This window comes from Brienomyrus brachyistius, chromosome 23 (genome assembly GCF_023856365.1).
Source record: "Brienomyrus brachyistius isolate T26 chromosome 23, BBRACH_0.4, whole genome shotgun sequence".
NCBI lineage: Eukaryota > Metazoa > Chordata > Actinopteri > Osteoglossiformes > Mormyridae > Brienomyrus > Brienomyrus brachyistius.
Genome location: NC_064555.1, coordinates 3974057 through 4001783, shown reverse-complemented (window position 1 = coordinate 4001783; position 27727 = coordinate 3974057). Strand labels below are relative to the sequence as shown.

The 27727-nt window shown below is 48.6% G+C and overlaps 1 protein-coding gene across 4 annotated transcripts; it reads right to left on the bottom strand.

Annotated features, from left to right (window-relative positions):
* Positions 1-223: 223 nt before the first annotated feature.
* Positions 224-24302, bottom strand: LOC125719548 (adhesion G protein-coupled receptor B1-like). Of its 4 annotated transcripts, none has more exons than XM_048994423.1 (32): positions 23859-24302; positions 18901-19849; positions 16855-17013; positions 16015-16113; positions 15615-15776; positions 15144-15308; positions 14697-14861; positions 14427-14591; positions 13977-14078; positions 13583-13689; positions 13227-13421; positions 12666-12734; positions 12451-12559; positions 12110-12253; positions 11872-11944; positions 11592-11694; positions 11411-11454; positions 9251-9377; positions 6842-6945; positions 6606-6708; positions 6343-6493; positions 6160-6229; positions 5990-6056; positions 5687-5772; positions 5393-5564; positions 5129-5224; positions 4990-5020; positions 4210-4826; positions 3383-3418; positions 3014-3118; positions 2684-2737; positions 224-2225 (listed from the first exon to the last, which is right to left on the bottom strand). In XM_048994423.1, exons 2-32 carry the CDS (start codon positions 19586-19588, stop codon positions 2031-2033), a joined length of 4563 nt encoding a protein of 1520 aa, XP_048850380.1. In that variant the 5' UTR covers positions 19589-19849; positions 23859-24302; the 3' UTR covers positions 224-2030. The 4 variants fall into 4 exon arrangements, with proteins under 4 accessions (XP_048850380.1, XP_048850379.1, XP_048850381.1 ...); XM_048994422.1 differs by having other exon boundaries at positions 23864-24302; XM_048994424.1 differs by having other exon boundaries at positions 15615-15773; positions 23864-24302.
* Positions 24303-27727: the final 3425 nt, after the last annotated feature.

Genomic DNA, 27727 nt, shown 5'->3' with positions numbered 1-27727 from the left:
AACATGAGTCATCACCCTTACAGTAAACGTTGCTGCATTTAGTGCCTGACTAATCAGCTCTGGGAGATACTATACAAAAGCATTTAAAACTGAACCCTGTGCAGGATCCCCTTGGCAGACTGATCAAGAGGGGCCTGGATGTTATATCGCATTCATTTACCAGATTAATCACCAGTCAGATCAGTGAAGTGATACAATGTAATAATTCAAAAAGGCTGTCTAGTTCATTATATAGATATTTTATTGCAAATTATACAGAGTCTGCGTTCAGGAAAAAAAATAAAGTTACAGTAACAGAAAATAAAGTATATAAAAAAAAACCTGGAATGGAAATGATTCAGACAAATACTTCTGGAGGGGAACATGGTGGGGAAATAGATATGGGGGGTAATTTTGGGGACTTTGGCTGGTTGGCGGGGGGAGTGCGATGGACGGTGACCTTTTGGCACACGACAGTTTATTATTAATATAACAATATTATATTCAATTACCCAGACAGGACAAGGGACTTAAAAAAACATGAAACACATTTAAAATGCACTTTGAAGGTGCCTATTTCCTAAAATGAATCCTTTTGAATTTCCATTTCGCTATAACAACAGTTTGAATGTTATTACTCACTTTTAATGCAGTTGAACACACTGCGAGTCACAGTTTTAATGCTGTGGAGTACACCATATTCACACAGATCGTTTCATAATAATCATTACATTTTCTGTAAAATACAAGGAACACTCATTTTATTAAAGAAATTCCCTTTTTTTTTAATGATATGAAGTTGTCCATAGTTGAGAAGTATCCGGCTTCGCAGCGCCGTCGATCTGACTGTCGTGCTGATGTTTGTGTGAGACGGAGGTGTGTATCCAAGCGACTCAGAGGCACTCAAGGCAGTGTGTCAGCTGACAGCCACAGTCATACAAAATACATCTCTGCAGTCTTACCAATCCCCCCCACCCCTCAACCCACTCCCCCAAGTCAGCTCCAGGGCAACACTGCATTCCCACCCCCAGGCTGAGCACTGAAGGGAGATCACAGGTGATGTGGAACCCGTGAGCAGGTCCACCCTGAACAGGGCTGGCGGCTGGGAGGGGGGGGGGGGCTCATGCATGTCCCCACAATGCACAGTTCCCCTACTCAGCTAAACAAATTTTTTTCAGATATACGACAAAGACATAATGAGCTGCAACCATCTGCACCCTTTTTGGGGATTCGTTTATGTTTTTTGTTTTTTTTTAACATATCAGACATCATACATATTAAAAAAAAAAAACAGAGAAATGGAAAGATGTAACAACAATGGTAATAATAATAATAGTAATAACAATATAATCTTTGTCATTATCCTTGCAGTAATAATAATAGTACAAACTTTAGTATCAATAACAATAATATTAAGTCCAGGTCTGTGAATTACAGTCCCTTTCAGAAGCTTGTTCTACACAGTCAGTTTAAAAGCCTTGGCCGATAGGGGTCTAGTAACTGACGGGACTTTGGGCAGTTCCACTAGAGGCCACACGACAAAAGCAAAACTGCCAGTAGGGGGCGTCCATCTCCGAACCGGAAGGCATTGCGAGCCACGGCGGGGGTGGGACCCAGGAGAGCGTCCGCAGCAGGCTGTCCTCGGAAGACACCACCAAAGAAAGCTCCCGGGGGGGGCGGCCCGTTGCCAGGGGAAGCCCCGCCCCTCCGCACGATGGCGGCCGGAAAGGAAGAAGGTGGAGCGGCCGGAACGCTGGCCAGCACTTCGGAGTCCACATCAGAGAGCATGAGAAATCTCTCTGTGGATCGAAGCCAGAACGGGACGGAACACAGCCCCACTCCGGCACAACTAAACATTCCTATTTTCCATTTTTCCCCCCGTTTTCTAAAGAGAAGTTTGGTTATAGTTCATGATACCAAGCTGGAAACGGGTTCCGCCCACACAAAACGTGGGACTCCGCTCTCCGTCTGGTTCCATTCTTCCCGGCCTGTGCTTTCAAGCCAGTGTGAAATGAGGAGAAGACTCTAGAAGGGAGGGCGGAGCTCGCTCTTCAGACCTCCGTCTGCAGGTCGATGATCTCCTGACCCACCAGCGGAATGGTGGCGCTGGCCTTCTCCCACTCCACCGTCTGGAGCTCCAGTGGAGATGCCTGCAGCGGCTCTAGCTCTGGGCAGACCCAGGCGGGGGGCGAGTGGGGCTTCGGGACGCCCTCCCAGGCTCTGTCGCTGGGGGTCTGTGGCTTGTCCTGTTGCGGGGGGGGAGACAGGAGACGCATTGGTTGAGACATGAGTTTCTCAGTAAATGTATCAAAAGAGCTAAGGTTCTTATCTAGGGGTCTTAGCGACTATAGCTCTGCATAATACAAACCAATGCGTAACTGCACAAGAATGCCCAAGACCAAAGGAGAACAATCTCACCTCCATAGCAAGGCCAAGACCACCAACTACGACCATGACCCCTAACTGCTAAATGAGATTACTACATTTTGGATTCAGACTGAGTGTGAAAGGGGCTGGTGACCCAGTTCCTGCAGCTAAAGAGATGCTATTGCTGCCCGTGACAGATGGCAGCACTGCTGGGCTTGGGCAGGGTGGGGCATGAAGACCCAGCTCTGCACTAAAACTGGGCCAGGCTGGCATGTTCCAGGTGCTACTGCTACACTTCCAGGACAGGGGCAGCGTGAGCAAGGGGGTGGGTACTTACGCTGAGATTGGTCTTGTCACTGCCTCCTGAGGAGACGCTCCATCTCTGGACGGACTGCGGGTAGGGACAAACAGAGCAGCTCTTTTAGAGAGATGTCCAAAGGCAAAATCTTATTTATTGTGGGACATGAACTAGCAGCCTTTTGATGAGGAGTCCCTTAGCCACTACGCCACCTCCTGGTGACTCATCACAACCAGCTTTTGGGTTAAATCAGAAACTTTAAGTAGCTCAGTGGATCAGTGTGTTGGTTTCTGGTTGTGCGGTGCTGTGTGTGCCAGTGCAGTGCCAGTGCAGTGCCAGTGCAGTCCTATGGACACCCACGGCCCTCACCTTGCTGTCAGAGGGTGGTGACTCCCGTTCCTTCTCTGCATGCTGCATCTTCCTGTTAAGGTCCTGGAACATGTCCTGGTGGCGTTTCCGTGTGTGCATGACCTTCTGCACGCAAGATAAAACATGCAAGAACACAGCCACGGTCACCGTCCGTCCAGCGTAAAGAGCAAGACAATCTTAACATCCTATTTAAGCCGTTACTTTTCATAATATTCAACTAAATATTAAATAACGAAACACATTATATAAGATGTTCAGTATGTATTTTATTTTTATATTTAGAGGTTTCATTTCAAATGTACTACACACTAATGTGTACGTACTCTAAATTCAAAGATCAATTTCAAGTTCAAATGAAAGAAGTATTACCTCAAAGTCTAGCTCTGCGTAGCGGGACTTTGTTCTCTGTAAAACGAACATGGAAAGAAGGACATTTAATATCCATGCATGCATAAAACCATCCATCCATCCATCCATCCATCCATCAATCATCCATAATCCTTTACCCAGTAGGGTTGAAGGAAACCTGGAGTCTACCCCATTTACTGTTCAATTAATCTTCATAATGTCAATTTGCATTGATTTATAGAGAAATGCACCTCTTCTAAAAGGAAACTTCCTACAATGGATGAAAGTATCCGTATTATAGTTTGGTTTTCCTCTGGCTTCAAACTATCTGTAGTACTCGTTGGTAAAACAAAACGAAATATAACTAGGTGGTCTAACTATGAGCACATGTGCGAAAACCATAACAGGAAACCTGCTCTATCACCCTGAGCTTTAAGAGCAGGAAACGGACCCGATCTGCCTCCCAATTTCCTGCCTCTACGGAGCAGCACTAATCTCACTGGCCTCTGCTAATGGGCTCTCGTTTCCTTGGCGCCCACTCAGGCTGTATTCGGGGGTCACTAAAAGGTGCAGTAGGGACGTCCTTCATAACCCCTTATCCAGGACAGGATCATCGGTAATTTAGAGACACTAATTCTCTATGTTCAATAAACCTACAGAAACATGGAGGAACACATGCCTGCCTATTACCATTATTACTATTATTACTAGTAGTAGTACTGATTTTCTGCTTGCTCAGTGACAGTGCGGGATGTTACTCTTTCTGATTAGTATAGGTTACTTGCTCCCTGGGTCATTGTCACCACTCACGTCTCTCGACACCACACATGCAGCCCGTGTCCTCTCACCTCCAGCGAGCTCATGGACAGGCTGGAGATGGTCTCGCTCTTGGTCATGGAGTTAACGGAGTCGCCGGCGTCACACAGGCTGCCCGTCATTTGCGACTCGCTGGACAGGTTGTGCAGGTTTTGCACCGGAGAGTCCCGCTCGGAGTAGGAGACGCTGACGCGGTCGGAGGGCAGGCCAAAGCCGGACGCCGGCTCGCTGAATGGGTTGCTCAGGTGCACGAAGCGCGTCTGGGGAAGCTGCTCGATGCTGATGTTGTATTTGCCCTGGTCGTCCTTGGGCTTGGTCCGCAGCGTGGAGGTGCTGTTGGGCAGTATGACGTAGCTGCTGCCGTCGGGGGCCCCTCCCGGCACGGGGCCGCGGCCCAGCTCGGCGTCCAGCTGCTTGAAGAGCTCGCTGTCGCAGACGTAGACAGAGTGCCCCCCAGAGGCCTCCCCGCCGGGTCCCCCGCGGCTCTTCTCCCTCTTCAGGGTGAGCGTGTGGCTAGTGTAGTCGGGCACGGAGGGCAGGGGAGCCTTGGCCACACTACCGGGCAGCGTGTGGAAGGATCCCTTTGGTGCGGACATTGATGGGGGAGCGGACTTCTCATCAGAGGGGGGCATGGGGCGTTTTAGGGTGCCTGGGGGACAGAGGGACACGCAGTGAGAAGCTGGAAAAAAACCTTTCAGCTCTTTCATCGATGAGACTATCAGGTGTACGATTTGTTACAAAGAGTTATAGCGATGCAGAGCAGCACTGGCGGGAGATGCCAAAGCACGCAAGTTTGAGGGGAAGAGGCTCACCTGTGGTGGACTGAGTGTCGCTTTCTTTTGACTGCAGAAAAGAAGAAAAACGAAAGCGCAAGGTTGTAAGCGATGTTAGACTGCAGGCAGTAGGATTAACAGCCTCTAGGATAAAGAACAGCCATGTTTCAGTTCTTACCATGAGCTGGGTGTGGCCATTCTTGTGGGAACCGCTGCCGTCTCCATTTCCGTCGTCCTTACGGTCAACCACACGACACTTAACTGCTTCCTGAACCTACAGCGGCGTGAAGGACGAGGTCACAAACACAGACTGCACACAGCTTAGGTCGCATCCTCCCCAGCATCTTTCCCAGCTAGATTTATCTTTACGGCTAGTGCCAACTGCTAACAACCCAGCCATTGTTCTGGGCGCCATGGAAACGGGCAGAGATCTCTAGGATACCTCTCTGCGAAGGATGCAGTGCACCATGACGATGATGAAGCCCTCCAGCGAGTCAAAGACAGCAAAGAGAATCTGGAACAGGGCTGAGCGGCGGTCGGTGATGGCCAGCACGGCGGACATCCAGGTTAGGGCTAGCAGGGGCAAGACCACACATGAGCTCCACAGCGACGCCCTGCAGGACAGAAAGGGAATAGCGGCCTCAGACATTTTTTTCCTTTGCAGGATCGATCAAAATCAAAGGTACGGAAGAGAGAGAAGGTGGGGAGGAAGAGATAAAGTGTCTCCCAGACGTACCCAGCCCGTTCCTTCAGTTTCACGTCGGTGATGCCGTCTTTGGACACAAGCTTGTTAAACACCAGAATACCGATGATCATGTTCACCTGTGGTAGACAAAGAAATAACATTCATACGTTGTATTCTTCCACATTACTAGTATTACAGTATGAACAGCAAAGCCTGTGCAAACTACTCTTGGTTTTTGGCGTCGTTCTATCAACAGAATCCAGTGGATAAATGGAAAATGCAGCCATCTGTCTTGTCATAATGTGGAAAAGCAATGGCAGAGCCACATGGCACCATGTGACACGGCGGACGTACCAGGACGACGGCAGCAGCGGGACCCACGAACGAGTAGAGGAGACCGCCTTCCAGGGACAGCCAGCAGCTACGGTGAGAGAGAGGGGACATTGTGAGACACAGACAGAGATTTGGGGATGTGAGGCAACGTGGGCGGATCAGACACGTTAGCATCTAGATCGGACGCTTACTAGTTAACGGTGCCGTAGCCTTTCGCTTTGGTGAAGCCCACTGACACGGCGACCACGAGAGCTGGAAGACCTGGGAGAGGGAGCGAGAGAGGGAATGGCGTTAGAAAAAAAGGGGGGATGGAGGGAACACTGGAGGAAAGGGGTAGAAGATGAAGGAGGCGAAAAAGAGGAGCGGCTCCTTACCCCAGCCCAAGCAGAGGAAGCGCTTGCGGATGATACGGTTCCTTAGGCGACCCGTCACGGCCATGTACGACTGCCATGCCTCCGTCAGCACCCAGCAGAAGGACGACAGGAAGAAGAAGTGCAGCAGTGCAGCCACCATAGTGCAGCCCAGCTGTATGAGAGAAGGAGGGAGGAAGCTGTGAGGGGTGGGGCAGAGGCGGAGCAGTGGGAGTGGCTTGTGCGTAACCGGGCGGAGCCAGGATCAGAGAGGAGCGAGTAGGTACCTTGCTGCGGGCCTGGGTCTGTCCTACCAGGATGAGGGCATTGGAGCAGATAATGGAGAGGCAGAAGTTGATGAGGATGACAGAGCGCTCCGAACGGATGTACCTGGAGGCAAAAGATCGGAGGAGGGAGAGGGTGAGGACCCACTGAGCCTCCTCAGATAAATGGCTGATCGTTCTGCACGTACTCCGCGCTTCCCCCTCTACCCCCCGTTCCTCGAAGAGCGGGCAGGACGTACCTCCACACCGACACGTAGATGATGATGAGCAGCAGGAGCGTGAGCGTGGACACCCCGCAGCCGACGATCATCGTCACCGAGGGCAGCGCTGCCTTGTCCATGTTCTGGGGAGAGGGACGCGGGGCGCGGTCAGAGCCACACGGATGCGCAGAGGTGGCCTCTTTGCCTTTCTGGGTTACCGCTTTCCCAGAAATAGAGTGGGCCGGCCCTGTGCAGTCAGCTGACTAGCACAATTAGGCCGACGCTCCGAAGCAAGGTGACTTCAAGGTGACCGGAACGAAAAGCAGTAATGAAACTAAGGCTCCCCCAGTGGCCATGGTTAATAGGGCAACTAGTCTACCGGAACGCAGATCCCGGACGCCCTCCTGTCCTCCGACGGTTTTCCCCACCCTCCGGCCTTTGCTGAGATCCTGGAGGAGTGTGCGCATGCGTATGAGGCTCCCTGGGGGCTTCGACCAGTCCTTCGGCCACCACCCGGCATTTACCATCGCCTCGCCTGAGCCGCCGATTGTAAGCATGCACTGGGCTGCCTGCCTTCAGTGCCTATGATTTATCTGCAATGCATCCCATATGAAGGAAAAAAAAAAAAAAAGAAAAAGATTATGAGCGCCATGGAAACTGGCGAGCTGTCCAATCGGAGCGGGAGCAATGCTAGGGTGTAGCCAATAGGAGCGAAACCCTTAAGGCATGGGTAAAGGCTGCTGTGTGAGGCCAGTGGAATTTGAACAGTTGTGTAAATGGAACGGGGACATTAAAGATGCTGGATGCCGCCACGCGGCACATATTCATCAGCATGGGGGTGGAGTTTAAGAAGACTTTGCTGATCTTTTCCCTCTGCCCAGTCACACCGAACAAGCAGAGCTGTAGGATCTCTTGTAAACAAGCAGATCAGCTTGTCAATCTGTCCGAACCTCTGCTGAGGTCGGACAGGGTCGCTTAAGCAGCAGTCTGTCTTCTCCTAGCTTGGTCCTGGCGGGGGGGGGGGGGGGGGGTGCCTGGGAATAGCTGTCCATGCCTGCCCCTGTTGAGCTGACACCCCGAGCAGCATCGACGCGGATGTGCGTAAGGACTGGCGCACGTGTGTAGGCGCCTGTCAGCCCAGCCAACCAGAAGCTGCCATCAACCGCCTAGTCTCCGCACCCCCCCCCCCCCCCGCTCACCCTGTTACTAGTCTTCCTTGAAAGAAGTAACAAACACCCACCCACATGGAGCGGATGACGCACTACTCTACGCAAAACCTGCCCCCTGTCACCGTGCCCGCTTGGCAGTCATGTGCGCCGGTCCTCTATCAGACAGCCGCCGTCTGACCGGAACTTGGCATCACCGTGGCGACGTGTTACGAGAGTGGTTACCGGTCACTACCCCGCTGGCATCAAAGTGGCTGGGCTGCGGTCAGGAGAGGAGCCGTTGTGATATGACCGTCCGCAGATATGAAACCGGGCGATGGGATTGTGTACAGCGCCTAGTGCGGTCACACTCAAATAAAGCACATGACTGCTTTGCACAGACTGGGGGGCCGGAGGGAGGCTCGCTTTTTAATGCGACCTCCATCTTGTGCTGCTTATACCCTTCCCCTCTGCAGCAGGATGGAAGGTAGAAGGCAGCAGAGATGTACGATCAGACCTGCACACCCACAAAATGATGTCATCCGCTGTCTGCTTGCACATTACATGCATTGAAATCACCTACGCGCTGCTGTATAGAGGCAACTGAATTTTACTTTATCCTTAACCCCTCATCTCCAGGTGCTGGGGTCCAGAGGTATCCTACCCACCATACAAAGACCTGTAGCCCCCCGCCCCAGCCCCCCCCCCCCCCCCCCCCACCACCCCCAAGTACATCAGCTCTGTTCTGCAGATGCAGTTACCATGGCAACCAGGAACATCGTATTTTGGTAGTCAGATAATAACATACCATTGTCATCTCACACAAAGGTAATGAACCATCCCTCAACACAGAGGAAAATATAAATGCCAATTAGTTACCTCTAGATTTCACGGATAAAAATCCGAAACGGCCGTTCTTACATGAAATGACACACGGTGCTTATATGCGTAAATATGCCAGTAAATAGCCCCCCAAATTATTTACTATTTATAATTGCTGCCAAGAATGTAAAAGCAACGGTGCAATATATATATATATATATATATATATATATATATATATATATATATATATATATATAATAATTATTATTATTATTATTAAATCGTAACCTATATTTATCGTAATACGTTTTTCAATTTGCATGCAAAGAGGAATGAAGCAGTAATTCCTAAATTCCTATACGTTGCCCGCTGCCGCAGCCTTCACCCGAATGAGTAAATGGTGTCTACTGATGTACCGAAAATAAGGACAGAGGGCTGCGACAAAGCGAGCGGGAGCATGCGGCATGCAGGCACTCACCATGTCTGGGCTGAGCTGCGCTAAGATGGCGAAGGTGGAGAGGCGCTCACACACGCATTTGGTCCGGTGTGCGTCGAGCGGGACCGCTCTGCAGCTCCGCGCAGACCAGGAGCCGAGCAGCGACGAGCTGCGACAAGGAGAGCGGCGCGTTAGGCGGGGGAGGAGGGGGGGCAAAGCGGCGCCGTCGGGCGGGGGGTAGGGGGGGAGGGAGAAAGGGGGCACTGGGGACCGGGAGACAAGCGGCGGCGAACGGGGCGGCGTGTACGCGTGCGGTACGGCTGGCTCGCCGCGACAAAATCCATTACCCCACCGTGCAACAGTTTCAGAAATCAATATCAGACGCAAAGCCTCAGAAATATACCGCTTTGCCCAATACTGTAAATAACATTAGCTAGAAAAACAATAATGACACGTGTCGAATGCAGTTTACTAAGACTGGCAATCAAGACCAGGGAAAATGATGTGTAATTTCGCCCTAAGACCTATTTATGTTTTATTACATCTGGGCTAAGCATTTTAACCTTAATCGGTATAATAAAAGCACGGAGGGGACATGAAAATGGACAACGGGTGCTGTGTTTTTAGGTTCATGAAAAAAAATATCAAGAATGGCTCAGTTTGAGGCTGCGGTAGGAAGGATCTGTTTGAAGGGCAGTTTGTAGCGGTCTGGCATTTTTCTTGTGCGGCTAAAGAGGGCGGCAGGCAGGCGTTTCCGTGGCCACATAAACTTTCAGAGTCAGTTATTGGTTTTTGTATTATTTTTCTCATCTAGCTTTTGGTCCACAAATTGCTCTCAGGGAAAGCTATAGAACTCGACAATAAGTGATATTTAGCAACCGCTGGTCCACCACGACAGATAAGTAATAAACTGTTGTCAGTGCAAGAGCATAACTTTGGGTTGAACATTGGAGGAGTTGAGGTCTCCAGCCATTTAAGGGGATCCACAGGATCGCATTGGCTTGTTTTGAGAATTTGGGGGGTGGGGGGGTGGGAGTGCAACTCCCCCCATAATTTACACCCATGGGTCCAGGGACTAGTGGCAGTGGAGTCATTCCTCATCTTTTCTCTTCCACTGGTGGTCCTGAATGGTTCTGACATGTGGGTCAATGGGAAGGCATGGAGACATCGGCACCATTAACAAACACTGGAGAAGCGTGTGCTCCTCACAGGTCGCAATGAATTATGACCCATAAATGGTTAACGGGGAGGGTAATTTACCGTGCCCTAAATCCCTGCCCCAAATAATCTCTTTCCAACCAAGGAAAATGAGTTGATCATTACTTCAAATTATATTCACACCTCTAAGAAAATCTCACGAGTCACTGATGAAGTCATTGACTTCACACTGACGGTGATATTTTGGAAAAACGTGGATTTCTCGGAAGCAGGGAGCACGGGGCTGTGTGTTTTACATTTTGAGTCAATTTATGAACAGGTTATGAATTTATCAGACTTTGTATTTAATGTGTCATGCGTGCATGGTCTAGACATTGGTACTCAACTGAACGACTAAGCCGATGCCCACAAGGCATTCTGGGAAATGCTTTTGAGCTCCAACAGTGATGAGCTCTGTATATAAATCACTGATGCAAAGATTTGGCTTCAGTGGAGGGAACCATGCCTGGAACCATTTGAAAGGAGGGGGGAAGTTCCACTGAGGAGCCGGCAGGGGATGTGAGCCATTGATAATTACAGCTGGTGGGGGCCAATTCCAAAATACCTGCCTGCCGCCTCCGAAAGCGCAGCGATCTTCCAGAAAAGCCTTTTCGGCATGGAAACCGGCGGCCCTAGCGGATGTGCCGGCTGTGGCCATTTGGAGTTTGAAAGCTCTTTATTCATGCTTTACATGTTCATTTTTAGCCCCGGAGAAAGAGACATGCAGGGAATTTGGATGCTTCACAGCTCTGCAACTGAAGTATGGATGCAGGCATTGATTATTATAATTTTTTTTTGTTCCAAAAGAGTTCCAGTTTTGGTTAGACCTTAGGGTTTAGGGATAGGTCTGAAGAGCACTGACATCAATAGCCCAGGAAGGAAACAGATTCTGCCCTTGAACCAGATAGAGAGTGAAAAAGAGGCCAGTGGTCCTCAAACCCAATAGGGGGCCTTCTGTAAAGTGTGGAGAAGGATGAGAGATGGACAACAAAAATGTGGACCTACCTTTCACTTTCATCCCAGGAGATACAGGTCTGGTTGGTGGTGCTCTGTATGGAGAGGAAGAGAATATCAGTCAGATGGTCCTTCTCACATAGTGATAGCTTTCACCTTTGTTTACAGAGTATTCACATGGCCACTGATGTAACGGCATGCAGATTTAGGGTGGGGGCGCCAGAGAACTCACATTGTAGGCGTGGGCAAACTCAATCTCAATTGGGGAGGGCAGAAAGTCTGGGGTGGGCCTGACTGTGACAGAGACCACTTTGGAGTTGAGCACAGTGGTGTTCCTGCAGCGGAAGAGTGGAAAATGAGGTCAAAAACATTAGCTTGGTTTTCTGTTTGTCTCTCCTTTAACCCTCATCCAAAATGTAAATATCTTTAAACAATGTTTAGATTGAAATTTTCAATAATTGCAATTATTTCCGCAGGTCAGATCTTCAGATTGCTGGTAAACATGATCTCACCTCTGCAGGGAAAGGACACTGCCCAGGTTTCTGTACAGGACAATTCCAGTCACATAGGAGCCGTTGATTGCTTCTGGAACATTTAAAAGAGCACAAAAAAATCATTTAGAAGCAGGTTTAGGAGAAAAAGACCGATTATTACCGATGATGAGAAAAAGGAAGAATGTACAGAGGAGTTATGGGCATGTCCCAGAGTGATGGTGTGATTGTACATCATCTCTCCATGTGGGATTTGTACCTGGAATGGCTGTTGACACGGCATTCTGGGTAATGGTGACCTTGTCTTCTGATTTCCTGACCCACTCCATCATTCCCCTCCAGCCCCTCACCGGGAAATTAATGGCAGAGGTGACAGTGGCTGGGCGCTTGTGAATGCTCAGGACTGGGGGAGGGAGGTCAGGTGGTCAGAAAGGCATTCGGCCAAACAACAATCCATTGACAGCATCGATCACATCATGATATTGTCTTTGATCGCTATGGAGCGAATCGCAGGAGAGTGTGGTCTGCTCGACCACATCCCGATGTTCACTTGCACAGGAATCCCACAGCACAGAGACCCAGAAGTGGCCAAAGACTGACCTAGATTATCTGTCGCTTCATAAGTGTCCTGGAAGTCCTCCATCTGCAGGCCAATGACTTCAACGAAATCTTCAACCAGGCGGAAGAGCTCCTTGATGTTGGGCACCAGCTGGTGTGGAAAGAGCCCCAGAGTCAGCAAGATATGCAATTATTTGTCTTCCATACTGAGAAGACTCCATCTAACTACGAGGTGTTGATCAGCCTGCGTCACTCACCATCTGAGCCTCTTCCCATTTTTCACGGTTCTCTTCCTTCAACAAGTTGCTAATTGAACGGGCGAAGTTCTGTAAGAAAGAGAACAGGAACCGGTCCAGCTTTAGAGAGCTTAAACTCAGTGCTTTTGTAGAAGTCTGAGGAAAACAGTCATCCCACACAAAAACTGCTCCCTGTGAAACGCGCACTTGGATGACCTGCTAATGTTAAATTTAACAGAAAGAACATTTGGTGAGATGAAACTCATCCTAGATAAGTATTAAATACCAAAACAACACGTGACTTGTTTAATTTTTCCAATTTCACTCTCAAGCCTTTCCTGCACTCACTGTGCGCAGAAAATAAACTGGCCACTTCTGGCAACGTTTTAGAACAGTGTTTCTCAGTCTGCTCCTCAGGGGCCCAGAGACACTCCACGTTTTTGCTCCCTCCCAGCTCTTGGTAGGGAAATGTCCGTGAGGGAATTAGGAGGAAGCAAAAACATGGACTGTCCATGAGTCCCTGAAGGCCGGGTTGGGAAACACTGTTTTAGAGGATTGTTTGGCTCCTGAATGTGGACGGACCTGCACGTCCACAGCGCTCGGACTGTAGCTGGGTCCCTTGAAGAGATCTGTCATGTTCTTCAGGATCTCGATGATGGCAAGCAGGTCGCCACTGTAGGTGGTCCCGTCGTCAGAAGTGGCCTTCAACTTGGCAAGTACCTCGGAGATCCCATCTCCCTGCATCCCCCTCTGAGTCCTTGAGAGCTGGTCACGTGTCTGAGGAGAAATGGTACCCTGGACGTCACTTAAACTGCTACATGCACACAATGCTAAATACTTATCCCATCCATACATCCATCCATTTATCCATCCACAATTCCATCCATCCCGCTTCCAAACAGTAAAATATTCTGCTCAAAGTGAAACATTCTGCTTACCAGCTTCTGGAGGTCCCGGTAGTCATTGGAAATGCACTTGATGTAGGTAGGCCTCTCCCAGAATGCAACACCAGCCTCGTTGAAGGTGCACCGTCGGAGAATCAGCCCTGTTTCAGGGTGCCAGACTCAGATAAGGCTACAGTACATGTAGGGTTATATAATGCTGTGTTGCTACTATCCCTTGGGAGGCTACTGTTCTAGAACTGTGTTTGTGTGGCGTTATTTATAGTAGTATTTCAAAAGCAGCTGCTACTCTTTAAAGCCTTTATATGTAAACCGTTAAAACTTGTATGGTGAGACACACAGTTATAACATATTAGTCAATGGTACAACCTTCGGTTCTTTAAATGTTATGCCCCCTGCTGCCCCATGGGATGGTGTCAGGTGGTCTTACCGGAGGCGTTTGGGGGGCAGTGCACGGCTGCGGTGTCGCCTGAGGGGGTTTTCTTCCAGATGACATCAGCAAAGGTCTCTTCACCGCAGATCTCATGGGGCTCTGCCGACAGAGGGACACGAGGTCTTTCAGAAACAGCGGTCAGCTACGAGACGGAGGCCAGAGACCCCTCTGTGTCTCAGTCCAAGGAGCTAGCTAATGGTACGACAGGCCTCACGCAGGTTGTCAAATTAACATACTAGCTTGGTTCCAGCCCACACTAACCTGTACCCAAGTCAACCCTACACACCCTTAAACCCCACTCAGTGCTAAGACTGCTATTAATTTATAATATTAATGCTATTGATTTATAATTCTTGCTAACACAAGGGGGAGCCTGTAGGGCCTGTTAGATGCCAAATAGCCACAGCTATAGGGGGCGGAGCTTCAGATGCAAGCCACACCCCTCACCTGGGCATCTCTTCTCGTTGCACCTTCGCTGTTCCTCACGGTTGCCTGGGCACGGCACTCCGCCGAAAAAGGGGCCACTGCAGAAACGGCGTCGCAGCTGGCTTCCCCCGCCGCAGCTCCGGGAGCAGCTGCCCCACGAGCCCCAAGGCTGCCACTTGCCATTCACTGCAGAAGGGAAATATTCACGCACCCGGTCAGCCTCAGCCTGTCCAATCAAGGCTTTGCTTGCACCTGTCATGTGACCCGTTCTAACTGATGGATGGGTCTTACCTGGGCAGTCGGCCAAGAAGCAGTTCTGCGTGTCCAGCCAGTCCCCGCGGCATTCGGCGCCCCCGTAAGACGGGCCATTGCATTCGCGTGTGCGCTGCATAGTGCCGTTAGAGCAGGTGCTTGAACATGAGCTCCAGCGTGACCAGTCAGTCCAAGCGCCATCCACTAGAGGGAGCCAAACATAAGGAAATCTCAGCGACAAGAATGGTTTTTACATGTACTGTCCACTAGGGGACAGCAGAGAGCAGTCAACTGTTTTTTGTTTTATATTACTTATCAGCATGGTACATCATCAGTATTACAGCAGTGATTATGGCTATTAATATACGATTTAGAAAGTAATAAAGAAGGGACTTTATGTACATTTCGTCATATTAGCGACTTGCTAATACCTATTCATCATATCGAATGTTGACAGCAAGGGGTTCAGGAGCTATGGACACTCACCGGGGCACACGGCGATGTTGCAGAACTTGGTTTGCTTCTCGGGGCCGCTGCAGGGGTTTCCGCCGAACTGTGGCTGCTTGCAGGTGCGGGAGCGATCGCGGTAACCACGGCCGCAGGTGGACGAGCACAGGCTCCATGGCGACCACTCGTCCCAGACTCCGTGCACTGTGAACGGGGGAGGGGGGCAGGGGGCGTTATTCAGGCAGAAGAAGACACACGGGGCACTGTACAGAACTCACTGACGCACCGTGGGCTGTCCCACACATGCAGTGCTGTTGTTTATTTCTCCTTTATTAATGTGCCTGGGTTTTCAAAATCAGCTTCGAACGGCTTCTGAACGCCCACAACGCACAAGGCACACAAGGAGAAGTGAAGGAAAGGAGGTAGCGGGGGGATTTTACTTGAGAGGAGTTTAGGGTGGAGTTTGGGTTATATGGGGGGAAGGGGCGGGGCCACGGACAGAGGACTTACTGGGACAGGCGGTGGTGTTGCAGGGGCGGTTCTCACGCAGGGGCCCGGAGCAGGGAGCACTGCTGGAGGAGGTGGTGCAGAAGCGGGTGCGAGTTTGCCAGGCCTGGCCGCAGGTAGCTGAGCATTCGCTCCAGGTGGACCACTCGTCAGTCAAGGCATCTACTGTGGAGAAGGCGAGTGAGTTGAGCGATGGGTCAGTCACCAGCATGGTGAGGAACCCTCAACCGAAATAAGAAAGTGGTTCCATGCCATGGAGAAGCTACACCCACCCATCACCCAACACCACCTACAAATCATGTGCTCCAACTTCTATCCTTGTGTTTCCCAAATATCCATCCCCAAACCCAAGTATAAGCTGTTCCTCAAAACCTTCATGAATCCACGCGTGGAACTCCCTTACCTGTATGGGGTGCCAGGTTCCCGTAGCGGGGCGTGTCGGTGTTCTCGCGCTTGCGGCTGTCGACGGCACGCAGGGACTGGCTTCTGGAGCGCACTTTGCCTGCAAGTTGGCACAGTCAGGGGTCAGCGAGCTTCTGGGCATGTTCAACTTCACAGACCCACCTTCCGGCACAGGACACCTCGCTCTATCTCCCTTCCAAAGGCGCTTCGATATCCTCATACGACTATGGAGCTCGTACAGTCGCTTGCAATTTCAAATGAATGATCGATTCATAATTACATCCGGGGGGGGGGGGGGGGTCTAAAATCATTGGCAGCTTCTTGTTGTGTTTTGGAGGTTCTGTTCTGGACTTATCCCTCTATATCCAGGGACATCTGCTGCGCCTTCGATCCTCCCTGTCCCGCATACTATCGATCATCCCAGCAGACAGAGCAGATCGGCGGCGCCCGCTTCCCCAGGTAGCAGCAGTGCAGGGCTGCATTTAGAGGCACAGTGGCCATGGCAGGAGCCCCATAAACCAGTGCCTGCAACCTTTCAGTACAGGGCACTCGCTGCAGGGGCTAGTCTGCACTCCAGCCGAGTACTGCATTACCAAGGCTTACAGGGGACGGCTATTCATCAAACTCTAGTTCTGATTGGACTCTGTTAGCGTCTGTGCTGGAATGCGGGGAGTATTGTGTCGACCAATTAGGATTAAGCTGCATTTTTACTCATTTCCGCGCACAGGCATACCGACCCCCCTACAGGGACTGGTTTCCAGGCAAATCTACAGGCTTCACATATGCTTGGCAGAGACTCACAGACTGACAGAATTACAGACAGAAAGGCAGGCTGATTTACCGATGCAGGGTTGGGGGTTGCAGGGGCGACCCTCCTCGACCACCCCCTCACACAGGAACCCTTCTTCCAGGTTTGATTGACAGGTGCGGCTCCGGGTCTGGGTGCCGCCCCCACACTCGCTGCTGCACTCTGACCAGCGGCCCCAGGCGCTCCACCCTCCTGGATCACAAGAACCAATCAGGCTTCGTGAGAACCACCCCCCTCCAACCCTCAACACAGAAGATGAGAACATCCAATAAAGTCACACAGATTAGTCCCTGAGATACTACAGCACTAACACACTGATAAAAAAAATGTAATACGACCCACTATAGCCAGCAAAACCTGCACAAAGACCCTCAGATACCCTCATTACTTGAGATCTCTGACCTTTACTCAGGTAATAATCCCTATATCTTCGTCTCTTGCCTGCTTAAGGCTGAGCGTAATTGCATTTTTTTAAAGTAGGGAACATTTATTATCCTCATTTGCAATATGATTTCCCTAATCCAGCTTTTTCCTGTAACATATTCTGATCATTTTCTTTTTTTGCAGGGGGGGGGGGGGAAGGGTATTAAAGTCACAGGCGACAGATGCAATTAATGTTAAATTATGTTACCTAGAACATTCAATTCAGGGCAACATTATTTGTTATTAAGCTGTTCCAGGTAATTGTTCCAGTATTGAACTCTAGCGTTGCACAAAAGCAAACCGAACATTGGGATTTGAGGCATGAACTTGCAATATCGACCTGCATCAGAATAAGAGGGAGAATGAGTGTCCTAGTGAATGTGAGTGCTGCCACCTTTAGGGCAACATAGGTAACTGCATAGAAAGCACTGGAAAAAAGGGGGATGATACTGCAAAATTATCATGCTAATTCACAGATCAGCATGCGACTGCAGCATACTGCCACATAAACAGTACTTTGACAAAAGGGAAATTCGGTTTAACTTGGTAATTATCGTCTTCGTTCCTACAAATGCATGCCAGTCCATTCTGGCCGAGGGCTTGACTACATTTTGACTGTCTCGCCACCTGTTAGGCTTGAAAAACACTGTGTGGAGCCCCCACCCCTCCCTGTTTGCACTCCTTCAGCCCCAGTGAACAAGCAGCGCCGGCGGCCGGCGGCGTCGCCGGCATACCAATGAGCCGCCGTGCACGCACCTGCAGACACACGTGTGCATGTGCTCACACACAAGGGGAGAGCAGCAAACACGTGAAAGAGGAGGGAAAAGGAGACTAAATGTGGAGCAGTGTAGCAGCGCTACTGCTGCGCCACCTGCTGTCCCACCAACTAAAGTTTCAACTGTGACGCAAATCCTTTTTTTTTCCACTTCTCATAACTTCCAAGCGCCCAGGATGCAGCCTGTCGCCATGGTAACCACGAGTGCTCCGCTTCCATTTCCTCTAACAGTTCAGTTCTGTCATGTCTACCCCCCCTTTCCCTACCCTTTGCTGATGGTAGCTATGAGGGACCTTTGTGAAACACCCCACCCCCTCCCCGCGCTCCCGCCCCCCACCACCAGTCGCTCTTTGTACAGCGCTCTTTTCAATACCCGTGGTGCTCCTTTGGCTTCTTTCAGCTACATCCAAACTGCCCAAATGTCCAGTCAATAGGCTGCAGGTGATGTCTAAGTCACGCGTCTCCACCCGAGATTACACAGTGCTGCAGCCTGTGTCTATTAGGCTGTAGCTGAACAAGTTAAGCATCGCGCTAACAATGCAGATGTCCTGAATTCACATCACGTTGTGACCCTTCCATCTACTCTATGTCGCTTTGGATTAAAGTGTCAGATGAACATAATGTGAATGCATTTACTAAATTATTAAATAAATGCATTTGCCAGATTTGTCTGGCATCCCTGCAACTGCATGTAGGCAACTGATCTTTGTACATTCTCCAGGTTCCCCAGAACATTCTGCACATCTTTGCTGCACCCAAAAGCACCCGCATCGTGGACTCTGACATGGCGTGTTATGAGTGGAGGGCTAAAATTTGTGTTAACAAAGCAGGGCAGTGTTAATTTGAGAGGCACTAAGCTGTGCTATCCCAGATATACGCACCCGTGATCTCAGCATCGCGGCCACTCTCCCGCAGGCCAGGGTTACACTTCTCGAGGTAGACACCTCCTCTGTAGCAGCCGTTGGACTTGCGCTGAGGGGTCTCCCAGCACTGGCAGGGGGTGTGCATGATGCCGCAAGGGTTAGAGTTGGTGCTGGTCGCCAGGCAGGCCTCCAGCCACTGGCAGAGCATCTGACAGGCTGGCATGCTGGGATTGCGGTTTCCCACTACGAGGTACTCGGCCTTGAACTCGTCGTCCCCCTCAATGAGTGCAGGCTCCTCCTGGGGTAGGATCTTGCGCATCTGGAGAAACTGCTTGTTGGACTGCAGGAAGGCAACGGGCGCAGATGCGTCACACAGCTTCACCACCTCGTCGAAGCTCTCCATGCCCAAGAAGGTGCGGGACGTGTCAAGGAAGGAGTCGAACTGGAAGGTCTTGAGTCGGCGGGGCTGGCAGGACTCAGTGGGCTTGGTGACCTTCACAAAGACGGTGTAGCGCCGGGGGTCGGGGTTCTGCAGGGTCCAGGAACAGGGTGCGCTGGGGAAGGCCGTGGTCGAGGAGAAGAAGCCAAAGAAGCGACCCTGGACCAGGGTCACACAGGTTTCAGAGGCAGGTCCGGACGGGGTGCTGGAGGCAGGGCCGAGCAGGAGCAGGGCCATCCAGGTGGACAAGACGAAGGTCGGGGTCATGGTTGTGGTCCGGGAAGCTTGAGGTCTGAGAAGAATGACTGAAGATCCAGGCGGGAGGGAAACTCCCAGTGATGAGCTAATCTCTCCCCCTCTCTCTCCTTCTCTGTGCCTCTCCTTTACTACAAATTATCTAATTGACTTCTGATGATTTAATGGACTCTTGGAGGTTGGTTCTGTTGTTTGAAGAACCTGACTCGGTTCTTCACAAATTCAAATGGATGGCCAAGTTGGTCGTACAGCTAGCCCTTGATTACTGTAGCTCTGCGGGGTTAGAAGAGACAAAAAGGAAATGAAATCCAGAAGAACATCTTACGCGGAAAAAACTCAACCAACAACAGGGCTGGTTCGGGAATTTCTGAAAATCAACAATGCTTTGTTCCGCTCTGCTGTAAGTTGGCTAACCTTGGCTGGTGAGACACGGCCTTGATTGTACAAGAATTAATTGAATTGCTTACTTGTCTGCAGGAGATGGGTGTAGACTTATGGACATGTGTAAATTATGAACAAAACTACAGGAAGGCAACCCCCAATCTCCATCCAACAATCACAGCACAGTCCTACTCCCACGCTACGAACCCAAGTCATCAAGTGACTCATTCACAGTTGGCTCAACGGCATGTCTATTTCAGCACTTGGCACGGCCGCTGCAAGGGACAAGGGCTGGCTTTTCTGTTTTGGTTGAGAAGGGGAAACACTAGATGAATTTCCATTGGGTCTTTGGCAGGCCACACCCCTAAACCCACGGCCAATACCAGGCTTCTGTTGGGTTCTGGTTGGTGACCGTGTGTTCCACCTCAACCCTCCTTCATTCTGGTCCATACTTTGTTCTGAAATATCTGTAAATGCTTTTGACACATCATCAGAAGATTAACTCTTTCACCCCCTTGGAAGGTTTCAGGAAATAACATTCATTTTCCCCAATGTTGTTTTTATTCTTTTCAGTTTGTTCTGGAACCTAGTTTGTAAAATAAAATGTGACTGAATGATTTATTTACAGAGGCATCCACTAGATTGCCCCCCCCCTCCCCAAAGCAACATCACTCCATATTTTAGCATTTTATCTATCCAAACTGAAACTTGCATCTAAGACCACAGCCTTGGAAAATAGGACCATCACTCTTCCCTCAGCAGAAGCCATAATTTGCAACCAAATGAGTGCCCCCCCCACAGCATGGACTGGTTTCGCTTTCACTGGTTGCCGTAGTGGAGTGGAGAGCCCGGAGACCTGGTTGTCACGTGGAGGACCTCTTCATCCACGTCCTCTCAGCACAAGCCATGAGATACTGGTGGCAGGTCGCTATGGCAACGGCTGCCTCACCGAGGAGAAGAGACGGCTGATTGCTCTAGGTTGTGTTGAACCTGTTTTTGCTGAGATGCACATTTCAGAAGCGAATGGAGTGGGGGGGGGGGGGGGCAATATCTTACCCGTCTATCACTTTCTACAGATTATCATCTCTTCCTGAGCTTCCACAAAAGCACTTCGATCTCCTCCTGTTAATGTCTGCTGATTGCATAACGGCTGCATGCACAGTTAATTTTTTTTACAGCCATTACTGATATAGAGATGTAGGCTGGCATCTGGCTGAGAGTGTGAATGACTCTGCATTGTTGCTTTCTTGCGTACAGACTACTGTATGTTATGGCTCCCCATGTCTGGTTAATCGTTTCCATTAACAGACTCAGGAGTAAAGAAAAGTCGGCGCTGAAGGAAAATGTGCCTTATAGCAGACTTCATGCACCAACACTGCCTTCAGCTCCTATTTGTGTTCCCTGTGCTGCAGTTGGCGGTCTCCTTGTTCCTTCATTTCCGCATCTATCCGAGTCTAGTCTTTCTTCTCTTTGTTTGGCTCCCAGCTGGGGTCCCACGTGGAACCCGTGAGCCCTAATGAGCAGGGTATACAAGGACCTCCTGATGGTCCGAATTTCCTGAGATCCTTTACCTTGGATAATGTGTGTTCCCCTACATTGTGCGACACTGAATAGCGCTGTTTGTAACGTCAGGCTTCTGTATGCGGATGTGGGAAACAGTGTTTCTCCAAAAGCCGGCCCCAGTCAAAAGAACACTATTGTCATACAATCTCAGAAGACCGTTGTACGTGTTCCGTAAGATGGAATAAAAGCGCTACGTGGGTGCGTGTGACGCATACTGTAGTAAAGAAATGCGCCCCTCGCAGCCAATCATGGTGCGCCTCACGCGAGGAAAATCGAAGCGTAATATTTACCTATTAAAGACGAGGTACTGGTTTATTAGCTAGAATATAGACACATTCTCGCAATACTTCCAACCCCGTGGTTAACGTGTCATTCTAACAGGTCAAAAATGTAGCGAATATAACTAATGCAGTTTCCCAACATATATTAAATTGGCATAAAATACTGTCATGCAAATTTGAATAGATAATACAAATGAATATCTTGTACGAGGTTAACTGTAATAATCCGACTGTGGATGTTCTGAATTTAATATGCCATAATAAGCAACAATGATTGGAACAAAAAATATGGAAAACGAAATATGTTACATTTAAACACTAGTAACTAAAGCTTTGCTGGTTATTTAAAATATTCCTTCTTACGACATACGAGGTGAGAAAAAAGTAGCTAAACTGTGAAGTGAAATTCTATCTGAGATATGCAAATGATGACGCTTTCGTCATTCAGCAGCGGAGCTCGAGGTGTTTTAACAAGTCGGCTTCACTTGGCTTGTAAGCAAAGTCGCGCACGTCCTCATGATGTACGAAGCTCTGCGCCTCCAATCATCGCATGCGCACTGGATGCCCGCTGATGTCAGTCGGCTGAGCGAAACATTGTAAAGACTCCTTATATGGAAGCCGGAACGCATGTTGTGCGCTTCCCAGACAGACCTCCTAACACTGAAACAAACACTTAATATTTTTAAGATGTTGATGTATACGTGCATTGTCTATTACGTTGGGCGTAACTCTTGGCTGCTGCGGTTTATTCTCTGAAAGAGTGGAAAATTGATATTCCTGCGATATGTGTTCAGTAGCATTACCAGTAACGTGAGTTCCATTTGAGTTCAGTGGGATTCGGTATATTATGCACCAGAAGCAAAGCTGATGATCTCTTAATAATAGCATCACTATTGCTGCAGGATTTTACAAAACTCAACCCACACTGTCATACTAACTCAATGACTCTTTATACTCTTTATAATAAAATCTCTGATTTCTTTGCAAAACCTTCTCTAAGCAAATAAGTGCCCCGATTTAATTTCCTTTTTGACAATCTGCAAATCAAACCCGTTTAAACGCATTATCAACACAAGCACTAGACAATTTTATGTTTTTTTTTTCTAGTGTGAGGACCGACATGCATGACGCACATTGCAAATGTAGATTGGTGCTCGTATGTAATGCAACGCTTGAATTGGAATATCTACATCTGTGTGTTCCTCTGAAAATCTTTTAGTGTTATTCACGTTTGCTACAGTTAGATATAGTCTGAGATCGGTATAACTTGGCACTACTTGTGCGGGATCATGTTACTTATGAATTCATACGCTTGAAACCAATCGTTATTATAAAGACTGATCCAAAGACCGCTCCAGATGATATCTTTTCAGATATCTGTTATTTCGTTGCCTTTGCATTTTTCCAATGAAAACTTGCAAACATCACGCTTCGGTTTCTGTGTATCTGAGAGTGCAGATTGTGATGCGAGTTTCACCGCGATCCTCAACTGGATCACCTGAAAGTCATCTGAAAAGAAATGCATAGAGCAATTGCCGTAACTGGAAAAGCCATAGCGGTAAATTTGAGAAATTTCTTCTTATATGAATGTGCATGTATTTCACTTAAGCACGTTGAAGCGTGATCCTTCCTGCAGAAGCGCTGGTGTGTGTTAACCATACCGCCAAAGGTACCATGGACAGCGACACATACAAACCGAAGCACGAATCTATTTTGATTAGTATGGCTGCTGTTCTGCAGACACTTACAGTTCTAAAGTTGTTCTTTCTAAAAGGACATTATTAAATCCATCGGACTGAGGTTTTGGTCTGCGTAGAGGTGACTAGACATTGAATACTAACAAGCAAGACATAACAATAAAACATAGCAAGACAAACAATCAGATGCAATTTTTCAAAGAGGAAAGTAATATTATGGATGAAAATGAGCTCCTTAACAGATGCATTTTACAAGAATCATTGATAAACGAGCAGCATTCACCTGCAGCATGAGTCTGCGTGCATGTGGAGTTCGAAACAAATGATGCGCACACACGTGTTAATAAAAGTATACTTTACCTTACCTTTAGAATGCTGGTCCCTCTATTGGGTCTTCCACGGAACCCAGGTACCTTCTAAAGCAACCAAAACTCCTTGTGCTTGATTTTGCAGATTATTCAAAATTTCTTCAGGAGAGGCATAAAATAAAGTAAATGTACTGTGATTTAAAAACAAAAAAAGAAAAGGAAAGTTGAGACCCCGCTTGATCGGACCAATCCCAAGCTTAAAGGCTGTATCAGCATCCAGTTATACACGCAAGTAAAACGATTCTAATCGAACTCCGAAGTTTAGTACCGACTTCGTTATCCTCTTACTCTGGTCGAAACCAAACGCGGCGATTTGCTTTAGCAACGCAGCCGACTAGAAGCAAAAGCTGTTTGGTTCATTTGCTCTTCTGCACACTTTCGCTGGTACTTTTAACTCCGGCTTCAGAATCTCCTTGCTGTTCGTGTTTGCACTCCAACTGGATCGAGCCTTTGAAGCTTTGGAGGCTCGGGCCGATCGCATATATCTAGTAGTCCCCCCCCCCTCGCGTGGAGTCGGGGAGGTGCGTGGATCGCACACATAATTGTATGAGACATGGCGAGGATGGGAGGAGGGCGGGGGAGAAGCGAATGTGTGGAGAGAGAGAGAGAGAGAGAGAGGGAGGGAGAGGGAGGGAGAAGCAGAAGGAGAAGAGACGATGTAAGCGCAGAACTACGCAGAGATGCACGCAGAAGCAGGGAACCGGAAAGGAGTGCGCTGTGATGCATAGCCAGTTCTTCTGGGGGGGAACTTTATTCCCTTGCACTTTGTCTGCGTTGTCGTCCTTACGCTTGCAGCGTCTTTTAAAACATTTCTTTAAAGAGAGGATGCAGTTGCTGAAGAAGACTGTTTTTGCATGAACTGCATAAAGCGCTCGAACTTATCAAGGCATTGATGTAATGAAATAATAATAAAATACTTCGCTGTTTCCTCGAACTAAAGACATATCGGAATAACATGCATTGTGTTTAAAATGACAATATGTGAAATATATCCTAATAATAATAGTCATAAGTATTATAATAATAATGCAAAAGACCGTATTTATTTTGCATTCTTAACTGGTGTCAATGCAACACTGCACAGTACACATGGGTATAGAAAATCTATAGATTGACGGGTGACGTGGGTGATTAGCGATTTATTAGAGAAAGATTATAGGCGATGCTGTATGATTCCCTAAATGATTTTTTTTCGTACATCTCCCGATATCGGTGGCGAGGGACATCTTCCAATTCAACTTGTCTTATACTAAGATTATGCATATTGCGGTGCAATGAAAGCATGTGAGCTTGGTGCATACATGTGACGGAACGGAAATGCTTCTGGAGACTTCCAGGATCTCCCTGGTGTGGCAGTGTGGGCGGCTCTCCGATCACAGAGCGTCGTGGGCAGAGGAGCCTCGGCCGGCCACTGAGTGGTTGTCTTGGCTGGGTTTCTTTGGGGGCTGCGCTGCGTGTGGCTCTGCGTTTTCGTTTTGAAATAGTCATTTAGACCTATGATTAATGCTCCTTTAAACACGATTCGACAAGGAAGTGAATAATCGAACGTGATCCGAAATCACCAGGCTACAACTTAAACAAATTGCGTCTGTTTCTTAGTCACAACTCACTCTTGAGTTGCCCAGATAACTGACTTGCTGAGCCGTCGTTGTACCAGTACAAATAATAATAATAATAATAATAATAATAATAATAATAATAATAATAATAATAATAACAACAACAAACTCTAGCTACCACCGATTTACAGGATTGGTCTGAACCCTGAACAAGGTAATAATGTAAATTCTAAGTATTGATGGACAGGCTAAAACAATAGCAAAGAGTATTAATGGGTAGACGAACTTTAGTGAGTAAGATGTTGAGAGTTCACAGTATTGAGTTTCAGACTCTGCGTGATAAGGTGCTGTGTTGGGCACAAACTGGGTTGAGTTTGGACAGAGGACAGATATTACTCAGTGTGTTAATAGACTGAAAAATGTAATGCAGAAAATGTTTTGTATTGAGTTGAGTACAGACTGGGGGATACTTTATTGAGCATGGAGTACAATGGTGTAACTTTGGGTTGAATATTGGGGGGGGGGGGGGGGGGGGGGTCCAGGGGGTTGTATTGGCCAGTTTTAATTATGGATAGGGGGTTAATACTCCCCACCTCCTTGAAATTTACACTCATGATTGAGTAGACCACAGGTAGTATTGGGTAGTGTGCATATTGTATTGAGTACAGTTTGCTGTAGTGCATAGACCACAAGCTGGATTGTCTATAGGTAGACCAACCACAGACTGTACTATGAGTGCAGTTTATGGTACTGCATGGCACAGAAAGGTCACTGGCAGAGCAGCCAGACCAAGCCGTGCTGGGTTTTATTTTGTGCCTATATGTTTTCATACTATGTCATAAATGAGAAAAAGAGTTTAGTTTGGTGAAAGAACCATCACTTCTTGGCACGTAAAGGGTCAATGCAGGTAGCAGAGCATCCATCTGGCTCTGAACTGTTAAATTCACAGATGGCTGTTTTATGGCACTTTGGCCCTTGTGGGAAATGCACGAGTCGGTTTAGAGAGCAGCAGTGCCTTGTCATCGTCGGTGAGGTGGGAGTCTCGGTGGGGTGTCATCCAGGTGTTTCGCTCAGCAGACACCAGCAGTTCGCTCCTTGCTGTCGTTCGAGAATTTGGTCACATGTCCAGGAAAAAGGGGCGGAGAATGCCGGACGAGCAAAACGTGGAGGGGGTGAGCCGCCCCCTCTCTCCAGGCGCATCTGCTGTGGGTATGTATGAGCGGAAGAGGAGACGGAGGAGGCTCTGGGACAGACGGGGATGTCGGATTAGTCATTAATCGCCGGAATTCTGGGGCTTCGGAGACCTGAGCCTGCATTGTTTACGGAACAGCATGCCGCCCCTCTGCCTCTGTTTCTCTGGTCAAAGTCGTCCCTCCAGCTCTGCTTGTACCTCATTTCTTTATATGTAAATGTAGTTATTTATTTACTTATATGGCATCTTTAGTTATATGCTGCCTTAAATGTTAATGGAGGCAAGAACTGTATTCCATATATGCCGTATAGATTAATCAATTACAAACTTTCCTCCAAACTTCTGGGACTGACTCGGGCGTTATGTTATTCCCTGTTTATGCAACAGAGTCACCTCCAATTTAGCAATTCTCTCAAGTACATTGGGTGAACTAACAACCTTTCCCCCTCTCCTGGGTCTCGAAGGTGTGACTGCTCACAGATGCAGGGTAACATGGCAAGTCATGGTGTTAGAGAAACTGCTTCTCAAGCCTCAACCATGTGCCCGTGACACAGAATACGAGCCCCTGGAATTGTACTTTTTATAAAATCTTGGTGCCAAGGCGTCTGGTGGGCGTAACCCTTTCTCCCGCAGCAGGAGTGAAATCTCTCCCGTGACTGACTGTGGACCCCAGCTTCGCCTTGGCGAACACCAAGGCTGCTGCCGTGGAATCCCCGGGGGGGGGGGGGGGGTTGTCTACCCAACAATAACGGCGGATAATGGGAGGGCACTGCTAAGACCGCACCAGCTGTGACTTACAAACAAAGTCTCGTCAATGCATAAGACCTCGCTTGGAGACAGCTGCTACAGTACTGGGTGGGTTTACCGTGCTTGCTAATCTTTTATATCCCATAATATTATACTCAGCTGGTGTTCTTTGTAATTTACGTGCTCGTAACACCAATTCAAAACAACAGCTACTAACCTGTGTTTATGCTGCAAGTCTAGTTGTACCCCATGAAGCAGTATTTAATATGTGTTTTACACACAAGAATTTCCGTTCAGTGACAGAAAGCGTATGCATTGCAACCAGGACAGGTAGCGCGCTCAGCTAGCAGGGAGCAGTTACTG